The 17451-nt window shown below is 43.7% G+C and overlaps 1 protein-coding gene across 1 annotated transcript in view; it reads right to left on the reverse strand.

Annotated features, from left to right (window-relative positions):
• Positions 1 to 10080: 10080 nt before the first annotated feature.
• The window catches only part of C4H21orf62 (chromosome 4 C21orf62 homolog), a 54669-nt gene continuing 47298 nt past the window's right edge, over positions 10081 to 17451 (reverse strand). Inside the window, exon 3 of the mRNA XM_030202523.1 lies at positions 10081 to 10883. Coding sequence (XP_030058383.1) covers positions 10168 to 10883 — 716 coding nt within the window. The 3' untranslated portion in view covers positions 10081 to 10167. The remainder of the gene's footprint in view (positions 10884 to 17451) is intronic.

The raw sequence follows: 17451 nt of genomic DNA on the forward strand, positions 1-17451 counted from the left end.
GGGAGGGGTCTGAGACCAGAAACCACAAGCCTGAAGCAATGGAGAAAAACATAATTTATTACTTGTGAGAGTAACCAGACCCTAAAAACTTATTTCCTGAGACATAAGAAGGTAACAAGAATGTGTGAGAGAGAAACTTTATAATGTAAATACCTTTCCCCTTTATACAAGACAAAGACAGATTGCAGAACTAGTCAGAATTGGTGTCTTTGTATTCACTTTGAACTGAGAATGGAATACTATGCAAGATCTGGTTGGCTGGGTTCACATCAGGCTCTGCAACTTAGATTAAATAATTACATTTTCTGCTTATTTACAACCCAGACTTCTTCTGACTTCTGCACCAGTCCTCAGTTTTACTTTGAACTTCTTCCATTTATTTTGACTGGAGAAAATAATTTTATCTTCCCATCACATTACAAATAACTCTCCTCATGCCCTGTGATCAGAGCTGGATCTATATTTACATCAAACCCTACAGCAACCTACATCAATTGGACCATCCAAGGATATCAGAATCAGAAACTATAAAGTTCATACTTGCAATCCATGAGTTAAAAATTTATTTTAACTATATAAGTATTTCTAAAATTCTGAACCCTCTGCATTATCTCCAAAGATATTCACATAGAAGTGCTAAGTACAGCCATTTGTTTCTCTATTGCTGGAAGCCTTTGATCTCACTGGCCTGGTCTGAACTTACAACTTTAAAAAGGTCTGTTCTTTTATTTGTATTTATTGCATTTGTATCTCACATTTTCCCACCTATTTATTTAAAGCCTTAACCCTGCATTGCCAACTAGTAAGGCTGATGATCTACAGGGCGAACTCCACAGGGTGGACTGCAGTGTCACCCAGTGAAATTTTGCCTAACTAGCTTCTGACACAAAAAATGTGCATTGGTCCCAAAGACCATGAGAGCATACCAGGGTGTGTGGGAGAGGAAACCATAATCCCCACCAATCAAAGAGAAGGCAAAAGTGAAAGGTCAAATACTTACATAACAGTACTTAAAGACCACCTCGTTGCCACACCAAAGCTACCCCCAGACCACCCTTGGGAACTATAGGACTGGTGAATGCCAGATCAGCTGCAAATAAATCCTTGGTGATCCATGATGCCATAAAGGAACAGCACCTTGAAATCCTAGGAATAAGTGAGACCTGGCCAGATGAAAGTGGGGGTTTACCACTGGCTGAACTATGCCCAACAGGTTTCAACATCCAACATCAACCGAGACCAGGAAGACAGGGTGGAGGGGTAGCAGTCTTGATTTGAGATACAATCAAACTGCACAGAATATCCATTTACCTTTTGCTTTTTACTTCTTTTCTACATGCTTGTGAAATACTAGAGCACACGTTACAGGGACTTTATATCTTGAGCCACTTAGGTCTGCAGTGTCTTTTTGCTTTAGATATTTTTCCTGTGCCTCTTTACTATTACCAATGTACGCTCAGTAATGAGCAGGGAACCCTTTACAGTCTGTGTGCCTGGATTTGAAATTAAGAGAGAAGGAAAGTGTTTTGGGCCATTGACATTACTACAATTATTATGTACCTTAACCATGACAGTCGAGAGATCCACTACACAGAAATAAAGATTAACAAAAAGACGTCATCATCAAGGGTTCATAAACTACAGTCTGAGCTTGTTTTTCCAGCCTGGCATACTTTTTCTTCTGTTCAGCCAATGGAGGACTTTTTTTTTTTTAATTCTCTCACATGCAACAGCAAAGGCAGAAAGCTGGCAGAGTTTCCTAAACTTGTCAGCGAAAAAGAGCTGCTGATGGAAAGGTCAAGACCTGCCCAGCACAATCAAGATGTATGAGACAGGTGACTGGAAGTACGACAGGGAAGAGAAAGGAGGGCGAACAAGCATGATAGGAAAGAGAAGAGGAATGAATGAGAGTAAAGGGAAAAGAAAGTAAAGGGTCAGTGTGAGGTGAGAGGAGTGAATGAAAAAAAGAGAGAGTAGGAGAGGGACTATGACACACACACAGAACCCTCAGTGGCTGAAATTCAAATTAAGGGTCCCAAGCAAAATATTGAAAAGAGACCCCAGAACAAGTTAGATTTATCTAGGGTTGCCAACCAGTTGTTGGTATTAGTGATTAATGATACATTCCACAATATAGATCCTCAGGAAACCATCATTGTAATAAGCAATAATGGCCTGTTGTTGGCTTTTCATTTGCTGTCTTTAAAAAGATTGGTTTTGGTGAGTGTCTTAAATAATACGGTAACATGCTGAGAGTTTCTATTCACATTTTTTTAAATTCGTCTTTATTAACCTTTTCATAAACATGCATACAGAGGTATCTGTGTTCATAATGTCATAATCATATAATAGAAACTTTAGCAAACATATAACGCTCCCTTGTATCTCACAATAACACTTTTCTCCTCCCCCTTCTCCCCCCCCCCCCCCCCCCTTATAAGTTCAAGATTCTACTTCGGGCAGTCGGGGTGAGCGTGTTCCAAAAAGGGGCCCACGTTGCGCAGAAGGCATCTCCTTGCCTCGTAGACAAATCTTTCACACTTCTTTTCTCCAAGGAGCACATCTGAATCATGGCTGAGCGCCATTGCTCAACCGTGGGGTAGTCCTTGTTTCTCCACAACAGCAAAATCGATCTCTTTCCCATCATCACCACAAGTTGCAAAAATGCCTTCATTTTCGGTGGCATGCGTTCTCTGCATACAAAGTTATCAAAGAGCTGCCCTGGCGTGGGTTTCCAACAAGTTTGCCATATTACAGAGACCTGGGTCGCCACGCCTTTCCAGAACTTGAATATCCCCGGGCACAGCCAGAACATATGTCCCAGATTTGCCCCTGGCGTTTCGCACTTGAGACAAGTGTCATTTTCTTTTAAAGTTGCCCTCCAAGCTCTGTGTGGTGAAATGTATAATCTCAAAATAAATTTCAGCTGTATCTCCTGCCACGTCACTTGCTCCGTAAGTTTGGGAGTTAATAACTTCTATTCACATTTTTTAAAAATATATATTTATTTGTCCCCAAGTTTGGAGGAATTTACAGCAACTGCTAAGATTGAAGTGGTTCTTAAATATTTCCATAGAGTTACATGATTTGGAATTATATCTTTTCAAGACATTTTAAAAGCATTACAGCGCTGAACTACAGAAATATAATTTCCACACTATACTCAAAAGCAGGCCTTTTATATGCAAGTTGTGCCAACACCCCTCAATGTCTGAAATGTAAATCTGGTGAGAATTTTTTTTACTCACGGTCTTTGGCAGTGTAGATGGCAGTGCTATTCAATTATCGGCAACAAGTATTGGGCCACGTGGAGGGGCATAATCAGAGATGACCATCTCTAAGGGCACCCATCTGTAAGGACAGCGCTGCGAAGGGGTGGAGAAACCCGTATTATCGAAACAAGCTCGGCATCCATCTTTCGTTTCGATAATACGGTCGGGGACACCCAAATTTCAACATTTAGGTCGACTTTAGAGATGGTTGACCTAAATGTCGAGATGGGCGAACTTAGAGATGGTCGTCCCCGGTTTTCACCCATAATGGAAACCGAGGAGGCCCATCTCAAAAACGACCAAATCCAAGTAATTTGGTCGTGGGAGGAGCCAGCATTCGTAATGCACTGGTCCCCCTCACATGCCAGGACACCAACCGGGCACCCTAGGGGGCACTGCAGTGGACTTAACAAATTGGTCCCAAGTGCATAGCTCCCTTACCTTGTGTGCTGAGCCCCCCAAAACCCACTCCCCACAACTGTACACCACTACCATAGCCCTTATGGGTGAAGGGGGCCACCTAGATGTGGGTACAGTGGGTTTGTGGTGGGTTTTGGAGGGCTCATCATTTACCACCACAAGTGTACCAGGTGGGGGGGGGGTCGGGGGGGGGGGGGAGATGGGCCTGGTTCCGCCTGGCTGAAATGCACTGCACCCACTAAAACTGCTCCAGGGACCTGCATACTGCTGCGATGGACCAGAGTATGACATTTGAGGCTGACATAGAGGCTGGCAAAAAATGTTTTTAAAGTTGTTTTTTTGAGGGTGGGAGGGGGTTAGTGACCACTGGGGGAGTCAGGGGAGGTCATCCCCGATTCCCTAACGTGGTCATCTGGTCAGTTTGGGCACTTTTTTGAGGCTTGGTCGTGAAAAAAAAATGGACCAAGTAAAGTTGGCCAAGTGCTCATCAGGGACGCCCTTCTTTTTTCCATTATCGGCCGAGGACGGCCATCTCTTATTCACGCCCCAGTCCCGCCTTTGCTACGGTGCTGAAATGCTCCCGTGAACTTTGGTCGTCCCCGCGACGGAAAGCAGTTGGGGACGCCCAAAATCGGCTTTCGATTATGCCGATTTAGGCGACCCTGAGAGAAGGACGCTCATCTCTCGATTTGTGTCGAAAGATGGGCGCCCTTCTCTTTCGATTATGCCCCTCATAGTCACATTTTCCTTTGAGGGCATCATTTTTAATAAACCTGTTCTATTGGGAACTTGGGGTCTAGGCAAAAAGCTGTTTCCGGGTAAAACTTATATAATTGGGGAAAAATGCATACTAAACCACTGGTTACAACCTTTTCCTCTGTCCATTTGGTATTGGAGGAACAAACTTCACGCTTTAATACTACAGTAATCTTACGGGGCCCATTTCTTTCCAACAGACAAAAAATATTTTTATTGTTTAAGAACCATATTTTCAGTTGATATCCCCCCAAGTCAGGTACTGAATAGGTTACAGGATGTGGATGTTGTCTCTGTTGGAACTTCTTGAGCTCTCGGGTGGGGGGTGGAATTTAGATATCTCGGATTAGTGATATTAGGCTGTGATGGTTTGGGGGTCATAAGAAGATCCCAGACTGTTATGTTGTTGTATATCATTTTCTGATTACTATTCAAGGGGAGGGAGGAGGACTTTGTTTGTTACCTTTCAATTTTTTGGTACCTCCTCTTTACATAATTGAATAAAAATATTTTCTAATTAAAAACAAAACATAATTCTTTCGGTGTATGCTCCTAACAGATGAACCCTTTTGCCATGTAAATCACAATTTGTAACTGGTATTTAGAATTACGGTCTGTTGGTTAGGTGAATAATAAAAGGGAGCCCAGCTCTTGAAACCAAACACAATTACATTCAGTAAATCAATCTTAGAGCAATTAACTTTTGCAAAATTTTGATAAATACTACGCTGGCTAACCAGTCAATATCTTCAAAAGTGGTAAGTGCAGTTTTGTACGTTGCACAGCAAGGAACATTGCTTGAGCAGAGTTGCAAAGGGAATTAGGTATACTTTCCTTTCCTGGAGAGCAAAGAAACACTGCAATGTTTCTGACACAAAAATGAAAGGAATTCTAGACCTGGCAGAGGAAGATTTGCAATCCTTGTGCCAAAGTGAATGACTCTGCTGCCTCTGAAATTTATACATAACTCTGTAGCTCTGAAATGTAGTATCAACCCTCTATCATTATTCAGATAAAATAGCACCCACCCTCAAGTAGGTAATGTTTTGAAAGATCATGCTCCTGTGTTTCCCCAAGTATTCTTTTAGAATTCTGTCCTGCTCTTCTCCTGAGAATTGGCATATTTTCTGGGGACTAGATGGCTTAGGGCTATGGTCCCCTTTGGGATGTTAGTTCAAATCCTAATTCAGCATATCTATATGGAATGAGACTGGGACCATAACGGAAGTATTCATAATATAGATTGTGACAAATTTGTGATAAGTAACAGGAGAGAGAGGCAGCAGATTGGTCCAGACTGGACATGATATCACAAATAACATCACGTAGCATCACATGACTTATCAGACCCCAGAGGGCAGCAAGTATTGGGTGGCACAATCCCCCTTCCCTAGCTGTCCTTAATGGCAATTGCTTTCATCAACACAGAATTCTAGAGCTATTCATTCCTTCCACAGTACACAATTTTTGATAGCAGAAAAAATGAAGAAGTTTGAAAAACATTTTTATTAGTATTACTTTACATTGGCTTTGATGTTGGTAGATGAAAACTGGTATGTGATTGGCTGATGAGGCTGATTTCTAAATCACACCCATATTATCTACTGATGATCTTAGTGTTTTTATTTCCCCCTGTAACATGATCAAGATATTGTCTGGGTGCCTGGATTACTCTGCCTTTGTTTGCATCCTAGGTGCGTTGGCAACATAGAAACAGAGCAAAATGTAGGCAAATAAAGACCATATGGCCTATCCAGGCTGCCCATCCATGCCATCGATTCTCCCTATCACTCCTTGGAGATCCTATGCACTTGTCCTAAAGCTCTCTTGAATTCAGATACTGTTTTCGTCTCCACCACTTCCACTTGGAGGCCATTCCATGAATTCACCATCCTTTCCATGAAGTATTTTCCTCACGTTACTTCTTAGTTTATCCCCTTTCACCTTCATCCTATGCCTCCTTGTTCCACGGCTCCTTTCAACTGAAAGAGACATGCCTCCTGTGCCTTTATGCTGCATAGGTATTTAAGTTATCATATCTCCCCTCTCCCGCCTTTCTTCCAAAGTATACATATTGAGATCTTGAAATCTGTCTCCATACACTTTATGACAAAGACATAGCCACCCTCTGGACCGACTCCATTCTGTTTATATCTTTTTGAAGGTGCTGTCTCCAGAATTGTACACAACATTCTAAATGAGGTCTCACCAGAGTCCTATACAGGGACATCACCACCTCCTTTTTCCTACTGGCCATTCCTCTCCCTGTGCACCCAAGCATCCTTCAAGTTTTTGCCGTCACCTTTTCTACCTGGATTGGCCACTATTGGAAACAGGATATTGGGCTTGATGGACCTTTGGTGTGTCTCAGTATGGCAATGCTTATGTTCTTGTGATCACACCCGAGTCCCACTCCTTTTCTGCTCAAAAGTTCTTCACCTCCTAAACTGTACCATTCTCTCAGGGTTTTACAGCCCAAACACATGACCCTGCAATGTTCAGCATTAAACTTAAGCTGCCAAATTCCAGACTGTTCCTCTAGCTTTGCTAAGTCCCTCTTCATGTTATCCACACCATCAGGAGTGTCTACTCTATTGTAGATTTTGGTATTATCCACAAAGAGTCAAACCTTACTGGGCAACCTTTCAGTAACATCACTTATAAAAATGTTAAAAAGAACGAGCCCAAGAACCGAACCACTGGTAACAACCTTTTCCTAAGCATGAGCTCCATTTACCACTACCCTCTATTGCCTTCCACTCATCCACTTCCTAACCCAGTCAGTCCTTTAGGGCCCACAGCAAGGGAACTCTGTTTATTTATTAGTCAACAGGTAAGGAACTCTTGATCAAGTTTTAAAGCAACACTGTTAACTTCTTAGAACTGGTAAACTGAGAAGGGAGTATTTATCAGTCAAAAATTGCAGAAAGACTTATGAGCCCTTCTGCTAAAGGTTGTTAAGCACTTACCCCTAGATTCTATATCTGGTGCCGAGATTTCAGCACCAAAATTCATGTGCAAATTAATTAGCTTTCAAGTCAATTGCAATTAACTGAGCACCTAAAGCCCCTAGCATAAAATTCAAAAGGGGGCACGGCCAGGGTAGGGGTGTTCCAAAAAGTTGTACATGGGGTTAGTTACAGAATAGCTCCATTTCCATGCCAAAATGCTCAGGAGTTGTGTGTCAGCATTTACACCAGGTTTCAGATAGAGTAAATACCTGTACCCAACGTTTGGCGTGGAAATTGGCTCTAAAGCACTATTCTATAAACAATGCTCAATCTGGAGTGTCATTTATAGAATAGTGACCCACACCAATTTTTTTCCTGGCACTGAAATCTCAGCGCCATTTATAGAATGCCCTCCTTAACGCAAACAAACAGGCTACCATGTGACCCCCATTAAGGGAAAGGGCCTTTCTGTGGTTTTTGCAACCAACTTGTTCATTTATTGATAAAGACCACTGTCTCTCACACTAAACAATCTCAAGAAAGAGTGATAGCATCAAAACCGTGTTAGTGGAAACAGGGCCACAGAGACAAAGCTGGGCGTAACAACCCCCCCCCCCCCCCCCCCCAGCTTACTTGCTTAATACTTGTCTCCTGCTCCTGTGTGCCGTGACCGCATTAACTCTGCTCTGCCAAACAGATCCTTCTTCCTGCCGTGTCCCTGCCCATGTTTGCGGAAACAGGAAGTACTTCACACAGGAGGCAGGACGAAAAGACCTGTGGCCAGCAGAGTAGAGTTAATGTATGTTTTCTGCAATTACATTCAAAGCGGTTTACATAGTATATACAGGTACTTATTTGTACCTGGGACAATGGAGGGTTAAGTGACTTGCCCAGAGTCACAAGGAGCTGCAGTGGTACACTAACCACTAGACTACTCCTCCGCTAGCAACATTCCATCTAGAATCTCAAATAAGGAAATGGGATGATATACTACCTTTCTGTGGTTTTTGCAAATACATTTCAAAACAGTATATACAGGTACTTATTTGTACCTGAGACAATGGAGGGTTAAGTGACTTGCCCAGAGTCATAAGCAGCTGCAGTGAGAATTGAACCCTGTTTCCAAGGATCAAAGTCCACTGCACTAATCACTAGGCTACTACTCCACTAGCAACATTCCATGTAGAAGCCTACCCTTGCAGATCAGCAATGCAGCTGCGCAGGCTTCTGTTTCTGCGAGTCTGACGTCCTGCAGTCAGACTCACAGAAACAGAAGCCTGCGCAGCCGCGTTGTTGATCTGCAAGGGCAGGCTTCTACATGGAATGTTGCTAGTGGAATAGCAACATTCCATGTAGAATCTCAGATAGTAGCAACAGAATCTCAATAGTAGCAACATTCCATGTAGAATCTCAAATAAGGACATGGACTACCTTTCTGTGGTTTTTGCAACTACATTACAAAACAGTATATATAGGTACTTATTTGTACCTGGGACAATGGAGGGTTAAGTGGCTTGCCCAGAGTCATTAGCAGCTGCAGTGGGAATTGAACCCTGTTCCCCAGGACCAACGTTCACTGCACTAACCACTAGGCTACTACTCAGTTACCGCTCACAAACTGGATAACACAGAATTAACACTGGACAACTTACCGCCTCTTAAATAGGAGGTGCTAAGTGCTTTCGCATTAACCAGAAGCAGGGCCCAGGCATTAAATCTGAATGTCAACGCACAACCCGCAATAGAAAATAGTGGGGATGCCCCTTCTTGATACAGCATTAGTTCTGGGCTGGCTGCACATTAAAATTCTAAATTATAGGGCCTTGAGCCCAAAAGTTCATGCGTTTTAGTAGAAGAGCCTGGAGTTATGGTGACAGAGGAGGCTGGTTTTTTTTCCCCCTCTATTTTTGTTCTTTTCTATTGAAAGTTGGCATTCTTTTCTATTATTTTAGGTTTTTATGTTCCCTTGTACTCCGCTTTGATGGATACTGTTAAGCAGTTAATCAAATTAAATAAACCTGAACCCTAGTACTAAAATCAAAGGGTTCTCCCAGGAGCAACTAATATTATATATAGTGGAATATCAATATACATGATGCTTTGGGAAATAAAGGGGAGAGGGTAGGCAAATACAAAGTGTAAAAAGGTCATTTAGGTAACACTCAGTAGCAGAAGTTCAAATTATAGGGGGAGCAGCTGTAAGGGGGTTCCATTCTACCTTGAGGCTTTTCTGTACTGCAGAGGCCACTTGGATAGAACTTATACCACTGGCAACACTCAATATAAACAGGACAGATTGGTCTGAATCCTCTAGACAAGGCTTGATAGCCACAGGGTTAATCTCCATATGTGGTAGGGGAGGAAGGGGTTCCTGTTTGCATGCTATAAACAATTCCTCTAGCCTAGTGGTTAGTGCAGTGGACTTTGATCCTGGGGAACTGGGTTCAATTCCCACTGCAGTTCCTTGTGACTCTGGGCAAGTCACTTAACCCTACATTGCCCCTGGTACAAAATAAGTACCTGAATATATATTTAAACCACTTTGAATGTAGTTGCAAAAACCTCAGAAAGGCGGTATATCAAGTCCCATTTCCCTTTCATAAAGCACTTGGGACACTGTATATATATATATATATATATATATATATATATATATATATATATATATATATATATATATATATAGCATTAAAGAAAGCAAAATGTTATTAGTTTTTGAAAGAAGTTGTGGTCTCTGCAGAAATAAGGAAAGATCACCATAACCGGGCTCAGTAAATGAGTGTTACAATATAGGTTTGGTCAGGAGCATCTGTGATTGTGTTACAGTATGGCAGGTTTGGGAAGTGGTCTGAGATACTGGAGACATTTACCACACTGTAAGATTTCAACGAAGAGTATCCATTGAAAAGAGCTGTATCCAGGTATGAAATATAAAACAAGTTTTTGCTTTTGCTTGGCTCCATATCTGACCCATCCTTCGTAATCCTGTTACTCATATTGTGTATTATTAAGCTCTGGTCTGGGGCATTTATGGCAGCACTGCTGTGTATACGCAACCTACGAAGTCCCAGGACAGCTAGGTACTCTGATGGAAGAGGGGCAGTTCCACACAGGGAAAGTTTGAGGTTGTGCACAGATGTGAAATTCAGTAGCAGGGACAGTGCTGCAGTGTCCGAGAACCAGAGAGTCAGATCGCTGCTGTAGCTGGGACCAGGGGTTGCTCTAGAAATTGTCTGTTGCAGGACAGTCTTACAGCTGCAGATCAAGTTGGCCAGACTGTAATCACAGTCACGGATGTCACTGGCACAACTACAGTTGCGAATATTGTTGTCCTTGGTGAAAATCAGGGTACTGTTCTTCTGACCTGTAACAAAGCCTTGAACACTCCAGAAGACCACGAGGCTGGTTGTCAAGAGGTGGTACTTGGAGATGGGCCTTAACATCTTCCTCACAGGTCTCCACGCCACAGAAATGCTCACCTTTCCTGCAAGGTAAAATGACAGCCAAAAGCCAATGAAGAAATACATCAGGTTGTGCTCCAGAAAATCCCCTGTAAAAGAATGAATTTGTAGCCTCAAGCAATGGCAGCGTATAACTTTGGTAATTAAATAAAACTGCCATAGTGTTTGATGGCAGTTATAAACCAATTGGCCTACCCTGGAATGGTGCTGATGTGGAAGACTGGCCTAATGGTTAGTGTAGCGGGCTTTGATCCCGGCAATGTACTTATCCTGGAACTTGGGTTCGATTCCCACTGCAGCTCCTTGTGATCTTGGGCAAGTCACTTAACCCTCCATTGCCCCAGGTACAAAGACTTATATTGTGAGCCCTCTAGGGACAGAGAAAGTACCTGTATATAATGTGTACAGTGATACATACATCTAGTAGCCCTATAGAAATGATTAGTAGTAGTACTTACAATGTGGCATAGAGATTTGGGGGAGGAGGGGGTGGAAGATAGAGCTGCTGGTGATCATTCTTCTAAATTAATTTAAAAAATTACGTACGGAATAGCTTTATAAGAACAATACAATTTTTGTTTTACTTCGGTTGTATTTTTCCCTTAAACGAGCCTTCTATGTAGGCATTTCAGTGGATGGGCAATGCCCTAAATGCTTTACAGTAATGGCTTATTTTGAACATAAGTTGTAGGCATGTGCCCAGATATGTACTTATTGGGGAGAATTGGTATCTTGTCTTTGTATACTACTGAGGGTACAAATTCCAGTAAAGTAGGAAATTCACTGATCCAATGTCTTGACTGCAGTTGGTGGGAATGACTATGGCGTGTGAAAGAACCCCCTACTCTCAGGCAATGGAAAAATGAGAAAATGCAGTTATTAAAATTTGAGAAAATTAGAGTACTGGGAGGTTTACCCCCTCATTGTAAGCTTTTTAAAACAAATTTGGTATCCATTTTGGGAGGCCTATTGCCTCGTGCTAGAAGTTTGTTATTCAATCAGTAATGAAGGAATTGAATTATAAATTTCATTGTTATACTACTACTACTTATTTCTATAGCGCTACAAGACGTACGCAGAGCTGTACACTTGAACATGAAGAGACAGTCCCTGCTCGACAGAGCTTACAATCTAATTAGGACAGACAAACAGGACAAACAAGAGATAAGGGAATATTAAAGAGAGGATGATAAAATAAGGGTTCTGAACAAGTGAACGAGGGTTAGGAGTTAAAAGCAGCATCAAAAAGGTGGGCTTTTAGCTTAGATTTGAAGACGGCCAGAGATGGAGCTTGACGTACCGGCTCAGGAAGTCTATTCCAGGCATATGGTGCAGCAAGGTAAAAGGAATGGAGTCTGGAGTTAGTGGTGGAGGAGAAGGGTGCAGATAAGAGAGATTTACCCAGTGAATGGAGTTCCCGGGGAGGAATGTAGGGAGAGATGAGAGGTACTGAGGAGCTGCAGAGTGAGTGCACTTATAAGTTAATAAGAGGAGTTTGAACTGTATGCGGAAACGGATAGGAAGCCAGTGAAGCGACTTGAGGAGAGGGCTAATATAAGCATAACGACACTGGCGGAATATTAGTCGTGCAGCAGAATTTTGAACAGATCAAAAAGGAGAGAGATGGCTAAGTGGGAGACCTGTGAAAAGCAAGTTGCAATAGTTTAAGCGAGAGGTGATAAGAGTGTGGATGAGGGTTCTGGTAGTGTGCTCAGAAAGGAAAGGGCTAATTTTGCTGATATTATAGAGAAAGAAACGACAGGTTTTAGCAGTCTGCTGAATATGTGCAGAGAAGGAGAGGGAGGAGTCGAAGATGACCCCAAGGTTACAAGCTGATGAGACAGGAAGGATGAGAGTGTTATCCACAGAAATAGAGAATGGGGGAGGAGGAGAGGTTGGTTTAGAGGGAAAGATAAGAAGCTCAGTCTTGGTCATGTTTAGTTTGACATTGCTGCCTGGATGTCTCAGCGCCATCTGAGACTGCCAGGCTGATACTTTGGCCTGGATTTCGGCTGAGATTTCTGGTGTGGAGAGGTAGGTCTGGGAGTCATCAGTGTAAAGATGATACTGAAAACCATGGGATGAGATCAGAGTACCAAGGGAAGAAGTATAGATGGAGAAAAGAAGAGGTCCCAGGACAGATCCCTGAGGTACAGCAACTGACAGTGGGATAGAAGTACAGGAGGATCCACTAGAGTATACACTAAAGGTATGCTGGGAGAGATAAGAAGAAAACCAGGAAAGAACAGAGCCCTGAAATCCAAGTGAGGACAGCGTATCAAGGAGTAGGCTGTGATCAACAGTGTCAAAAGCAGCAGATAGTTCGAGAAGGATGAGGATAGAATAGAGACCTTTGGATATGGCCAGGAATAGATTATTGGAGACTTTAGCAAGCGCTGTTTCAGTTGAATGAAGGGAGCGAAAGCCAGATTGAAGTAGATCAAGAATAGCTTGAGATGAAAGAAAGTCAAGGCAAGGCGGTGAACAGTACGTTCAAGTATCTTGGATAGGAAAGGGAGGAGGGAAATGGGGCGATAGTTGCAAGGACAGGTAGGGTCCAATGAAGGTTTTTAAAGGAGTGGTGTGACTAAGGCATGTTTGAAGGCATCAGGAACAGTCGCAGTGAACAGTGAAAGACTGAGGATATGACAGATAAAAAGGGATGACAGTAGGAGAGATAGTGTTAGTAGATAGGTGGAAATAGGATCAGAGGAACAGGTAGTTAGTTTCGAGGAGGAAAGAAGATGTGTAGTTTCCTCTTCAGTGATTTCAGAACAGGAAGAAAAGGAGGCAGGGGTTGAAGGGTTGAGAGAATGGACTAAGGGAAGGAGAGGTGGAGGTGACCTGGTTGAGAATTCAAGTTTAATCTTGTGAACCTTATCATTAGAGTACTCAGCCAGAGTCTGGGGGGGAAAGTGAAGGGGGGGGTTGGAGGTGAAGGCACTTTGAGGAGAGAGTTCAGTGTGGCAAAGAGACGTCAAGGGTTTGAGCCAAGAGAATTTGTCAAATGGATGTAATAGTCCTGTTTGGCAAGTAAAAGAGCAGACTGGAAAGAGGTCAGCAAGAATTTGAAATGTATGAAGTTAGCATGGGCACAGGATTTCAGCCAAAGGCGTTTGGCAGAGCGGGCACAGGAACGTAGGTAGCGGATTCTAGAGGTCAGCCAAGGCTGGAGTTGGTATGTTTTACAGAATGGGGAATGGGAGGAGCGAGAGTATCCAGAGCAGAGGAGAGAATAGTATTATAGGAAGAGACAGCTTCATTGACAGATTTAGATAACACAGTGGTAGAGAAGAGATTTGAAACACTGGAGGACAGAGTAGAAGGGTCAATAGCCTGAAGATTCCTAAATGTATTGGTTAAGATTGGACTGGACTGGGAAGGAGGGTGTTTAAGTGTGAAAATTATCAGATGATGGTCAGAGAGGGGAAGAGTTGAGGCACAGAAACTGCAGAGTGAGCAGTTTGAGAAGAGGATAAGATCAAGACAGTGGCCATTCTGGTGAGTGGTGGCAGTGGAGCACAGTTGAAGATTGAAAGTGGATGTTAAAGCAAGAAACTGAGAAGCATAAGAGTCAAAGGGATCATTAGCATGAATGTTAAAATCCCCAAGAATGAGGGAAGGAGATGAAGGTTCAAGAAAGAAGGAAAGCCAGGAGTCGTCAGGAAGAAAAGGACTTATCAGGGGGTCGATAAATGACTGACTGCTACTTAGAGAGGTAGAGGAGCAAATAGACGGATGGAGTGGAGAAAAACAGTGAGACTGAGGTGGAAGAAGAGGGTGAAAGTAGTAGCCCGACACCACCTCCGCGGCCAACTGGGTGAGGAGTATGGGAGAAAAGATAACCTTCATGGCATAGGGCCGCGACTAAAGCAGAGTCTTCAGGGTAAAGCCAAGTTTCAATTAGGGCAAGCAGATAGAGAGTACGACAATCTGGGGGGGGGGGGGGGGGGGTCACTTAACTCTACTCCCCTGCCCTCCTGGTACATTTAAATTCTTCAGGTCTTCACCAGCAGCGAACAGCAACTCATTCCTCTTCGCTTGCAACGGCTCTGAGCCTTCCCTCTAATGCGACATCCTGGTCCCACAAACAGGAAGTTGCATCAAAGGAAAGGCTCGGGGCTGGTGTGAGCACAGGGAATGTGTTGCTGCCGGTGAAGAACTAAAGGATTTAAAGGTAAAAAGGGGAAGGGTCAAGGGAGTGGAGTTAAGTGATCCCCCACAATCTCCTAGAGAAAGAGATGCCAGGAATCTTCAGCTGGGATCCCCGCCAACCACATCACTGCTGTACTTCTGCTGGGTGGGTCCGAGTCCAAAGTGGGTGGGCCTGTGCCCACCCGGGCCCACCCATGGCTACGCCACTGTTTTCAAGATGGTAGCTTTGTTGGGGGGCGGGGGGGGAGGAGGAATAATAAAACAAAAAGTAATGTTGTTCATGGTCTGGCTGTAGACTGAATTTGTGGATTTCTTCTGATTAGATTTACAACAGCTGTATTGTGATGTTGTTACAAGTTTTTCAATATATTAACAAAAAAACAAAACAGTTGGTCCATCCCCTCTGTCCAGTTGTTTTTTTCATATACACAGGCTCTCTAGTCTTCTTATTTAAATATTTCCCACCAGAAGTGCTGCTATGATGCAGAGGCCAATCAGAAGACAGTATGATAGTCACTTCAGGGTAGGGTGTAGGACTGCCAGTTCATAGCAGCTCAACAGAACAGGCTGATTCAATTCTTATTTTTTCACCCCCCCCCCCCCCATTGCATGCATGGAGTTGTAGTTCTGACTATCCCAGTGAATTCCTGGAACTGCAAATGCAAGCATATAATGGTGCAAAACCAAGATGGGATCTGTCTATTCGGCTGACCTTGGGTGAGTTGGCAACTATATTGTAGGAGGTAGGTGGTGGATTGTGGGAGTAACTTAGCTGGTTAATGCTAATTTTCAATAATAGCTGGCTAAGTAAACCTTGTATTCCCTGTGTGCAAGGACAGCAGGCTTAAATATTAACCAGCTATGTCTGGATCCCTGTACCCATCATTCTCAACCCTGACAAAATGATGCAACAAAGAACCTGGTCAGAGCTGCTGATTCTCCTACCAACCATGGCAACCCAATATTTCAAAGAAACAACCACCCACAGCTACTGATATTGATCCCCTCTAACCCTGGCATCCCAAATATTTCAAAGAACCTCTCATGAATCAATTCACCCATCCTTGCAACCTATTGCTTCAAAGAATTACTCCCATCCTTCCTGAACCAGCAACCAATGTCCCACCTCTTCTTCCTTAGCCCATCTGGAGGGTGACTATCTCAGATGCATGAGAAGACTGAGTGACTTATTGAAAATCTACCTCTAAATGAATAACTTCAAGAGCTTTTCTCCCTTTAATCAGTTCAATGCAACCTACCATATGAAGAAAATTGTAGCAAACCAACTTGTTCATTTATTGATAACTAGTAAAAAAGGCCCGTTTCTGAAGGCAACGAAACTGGCCCTAGGCAGGCAATTTCTCCCCCCCGCGCTGGCGAAAACCGCCCCCCGCCACCGCTGTTCTGGACTACCTGTGCTGACGGGGGACCCAAACCCCCGACAGCCGAAGTGCTGTTGTGCCCTTCGCGCTGTTCATCTTCTCTGGAAGTTCCCCTGTGTGCGTCTGACGTCAGACGCACACAGAAAAACTTGCAGAGAAGATGAACGCGAAGGGCACAACAGCACTTCGGCTGTCGGGGGGCTGGGTCCCCCATCACAGGTAGTCCACAACGGCAGCGGGGGGCGGTTTTCGGTGGGCCGGGGGGTCAAGGGGGCCGTAGCGCGGGGGGGGGGGGGGGTGACAGATGATTCCGAGGAAGGGGGAAGATGCGCGTGTTTCCCTACTCCTCCCCTTGCCTTGGAATCAGCTGTCTTCACGTCAGTGACGTCAGTGCGAGTCTGCCTAGCAGACCACCACCTCCAGGGAGCCACGGTCCCAAGCACAGAACGTTTGAGATGAGAATTATTATATAGGAAGAACACTGTCTCTCACACTAAACAGTCTCCTTTCAAGAAACAGAGTGATAGCATCAAAACTGTGTTAATGGAAGCAGGGCTGCCAAGAGACAAAGCTGGGCCTGGGGCAAACATCCCCACTATTCCAGGCCTACTTACTTGTTTAATATTGTCTCCTGCTCCTTTGTGCCGGGACCACATTAACTCTGCTCTGCCAAACAGATCCTTCATCCTGCCGTGTTCCCTCCCATATTTGAGGAAACAGGAAGTACTTCACACAGGAGGCAGTACGAGGCAGGAAGAAAGACCTGTGACCGGCAGAGTAGAGTTAACGTGATAACACGGAACTGTGGCACACAGGAGCAGAAGACCAATCAGCCATGCTGGCGCCGGGCAGGCCCTAGGGAATCCCGCTTCTCCTCTCAATGGCCCTGAATGGAAACAGTTAATGACATCTAAGTTTCCATATTGATGGCAGAGATGTATTTCTTATCCTGTTGGATATGACTGGTACTTTTGATGTCATTGACCATGTACTCTTTCCAAACTGGCTTATAACGTTGGTATTAATGATACTGTCTTGCAATGGTGTATTTCCT

This window comes from Microcaecilia unicolor, chromosome 4 (assembly GCF_901765095.1).
Source record: "Microcaecilia unicolor chromosome 4, aMicUni1.1, whole genome shotgun sequence".
In the NCBI taxonomy this organism is placed as follows: domain Eukaryota; kingdom Metazoa; phylum Chordata; class Amphibia; order Gymnophiona; family Siphonopidae; genus Microcaecilia; species Microcaecilia unicolor.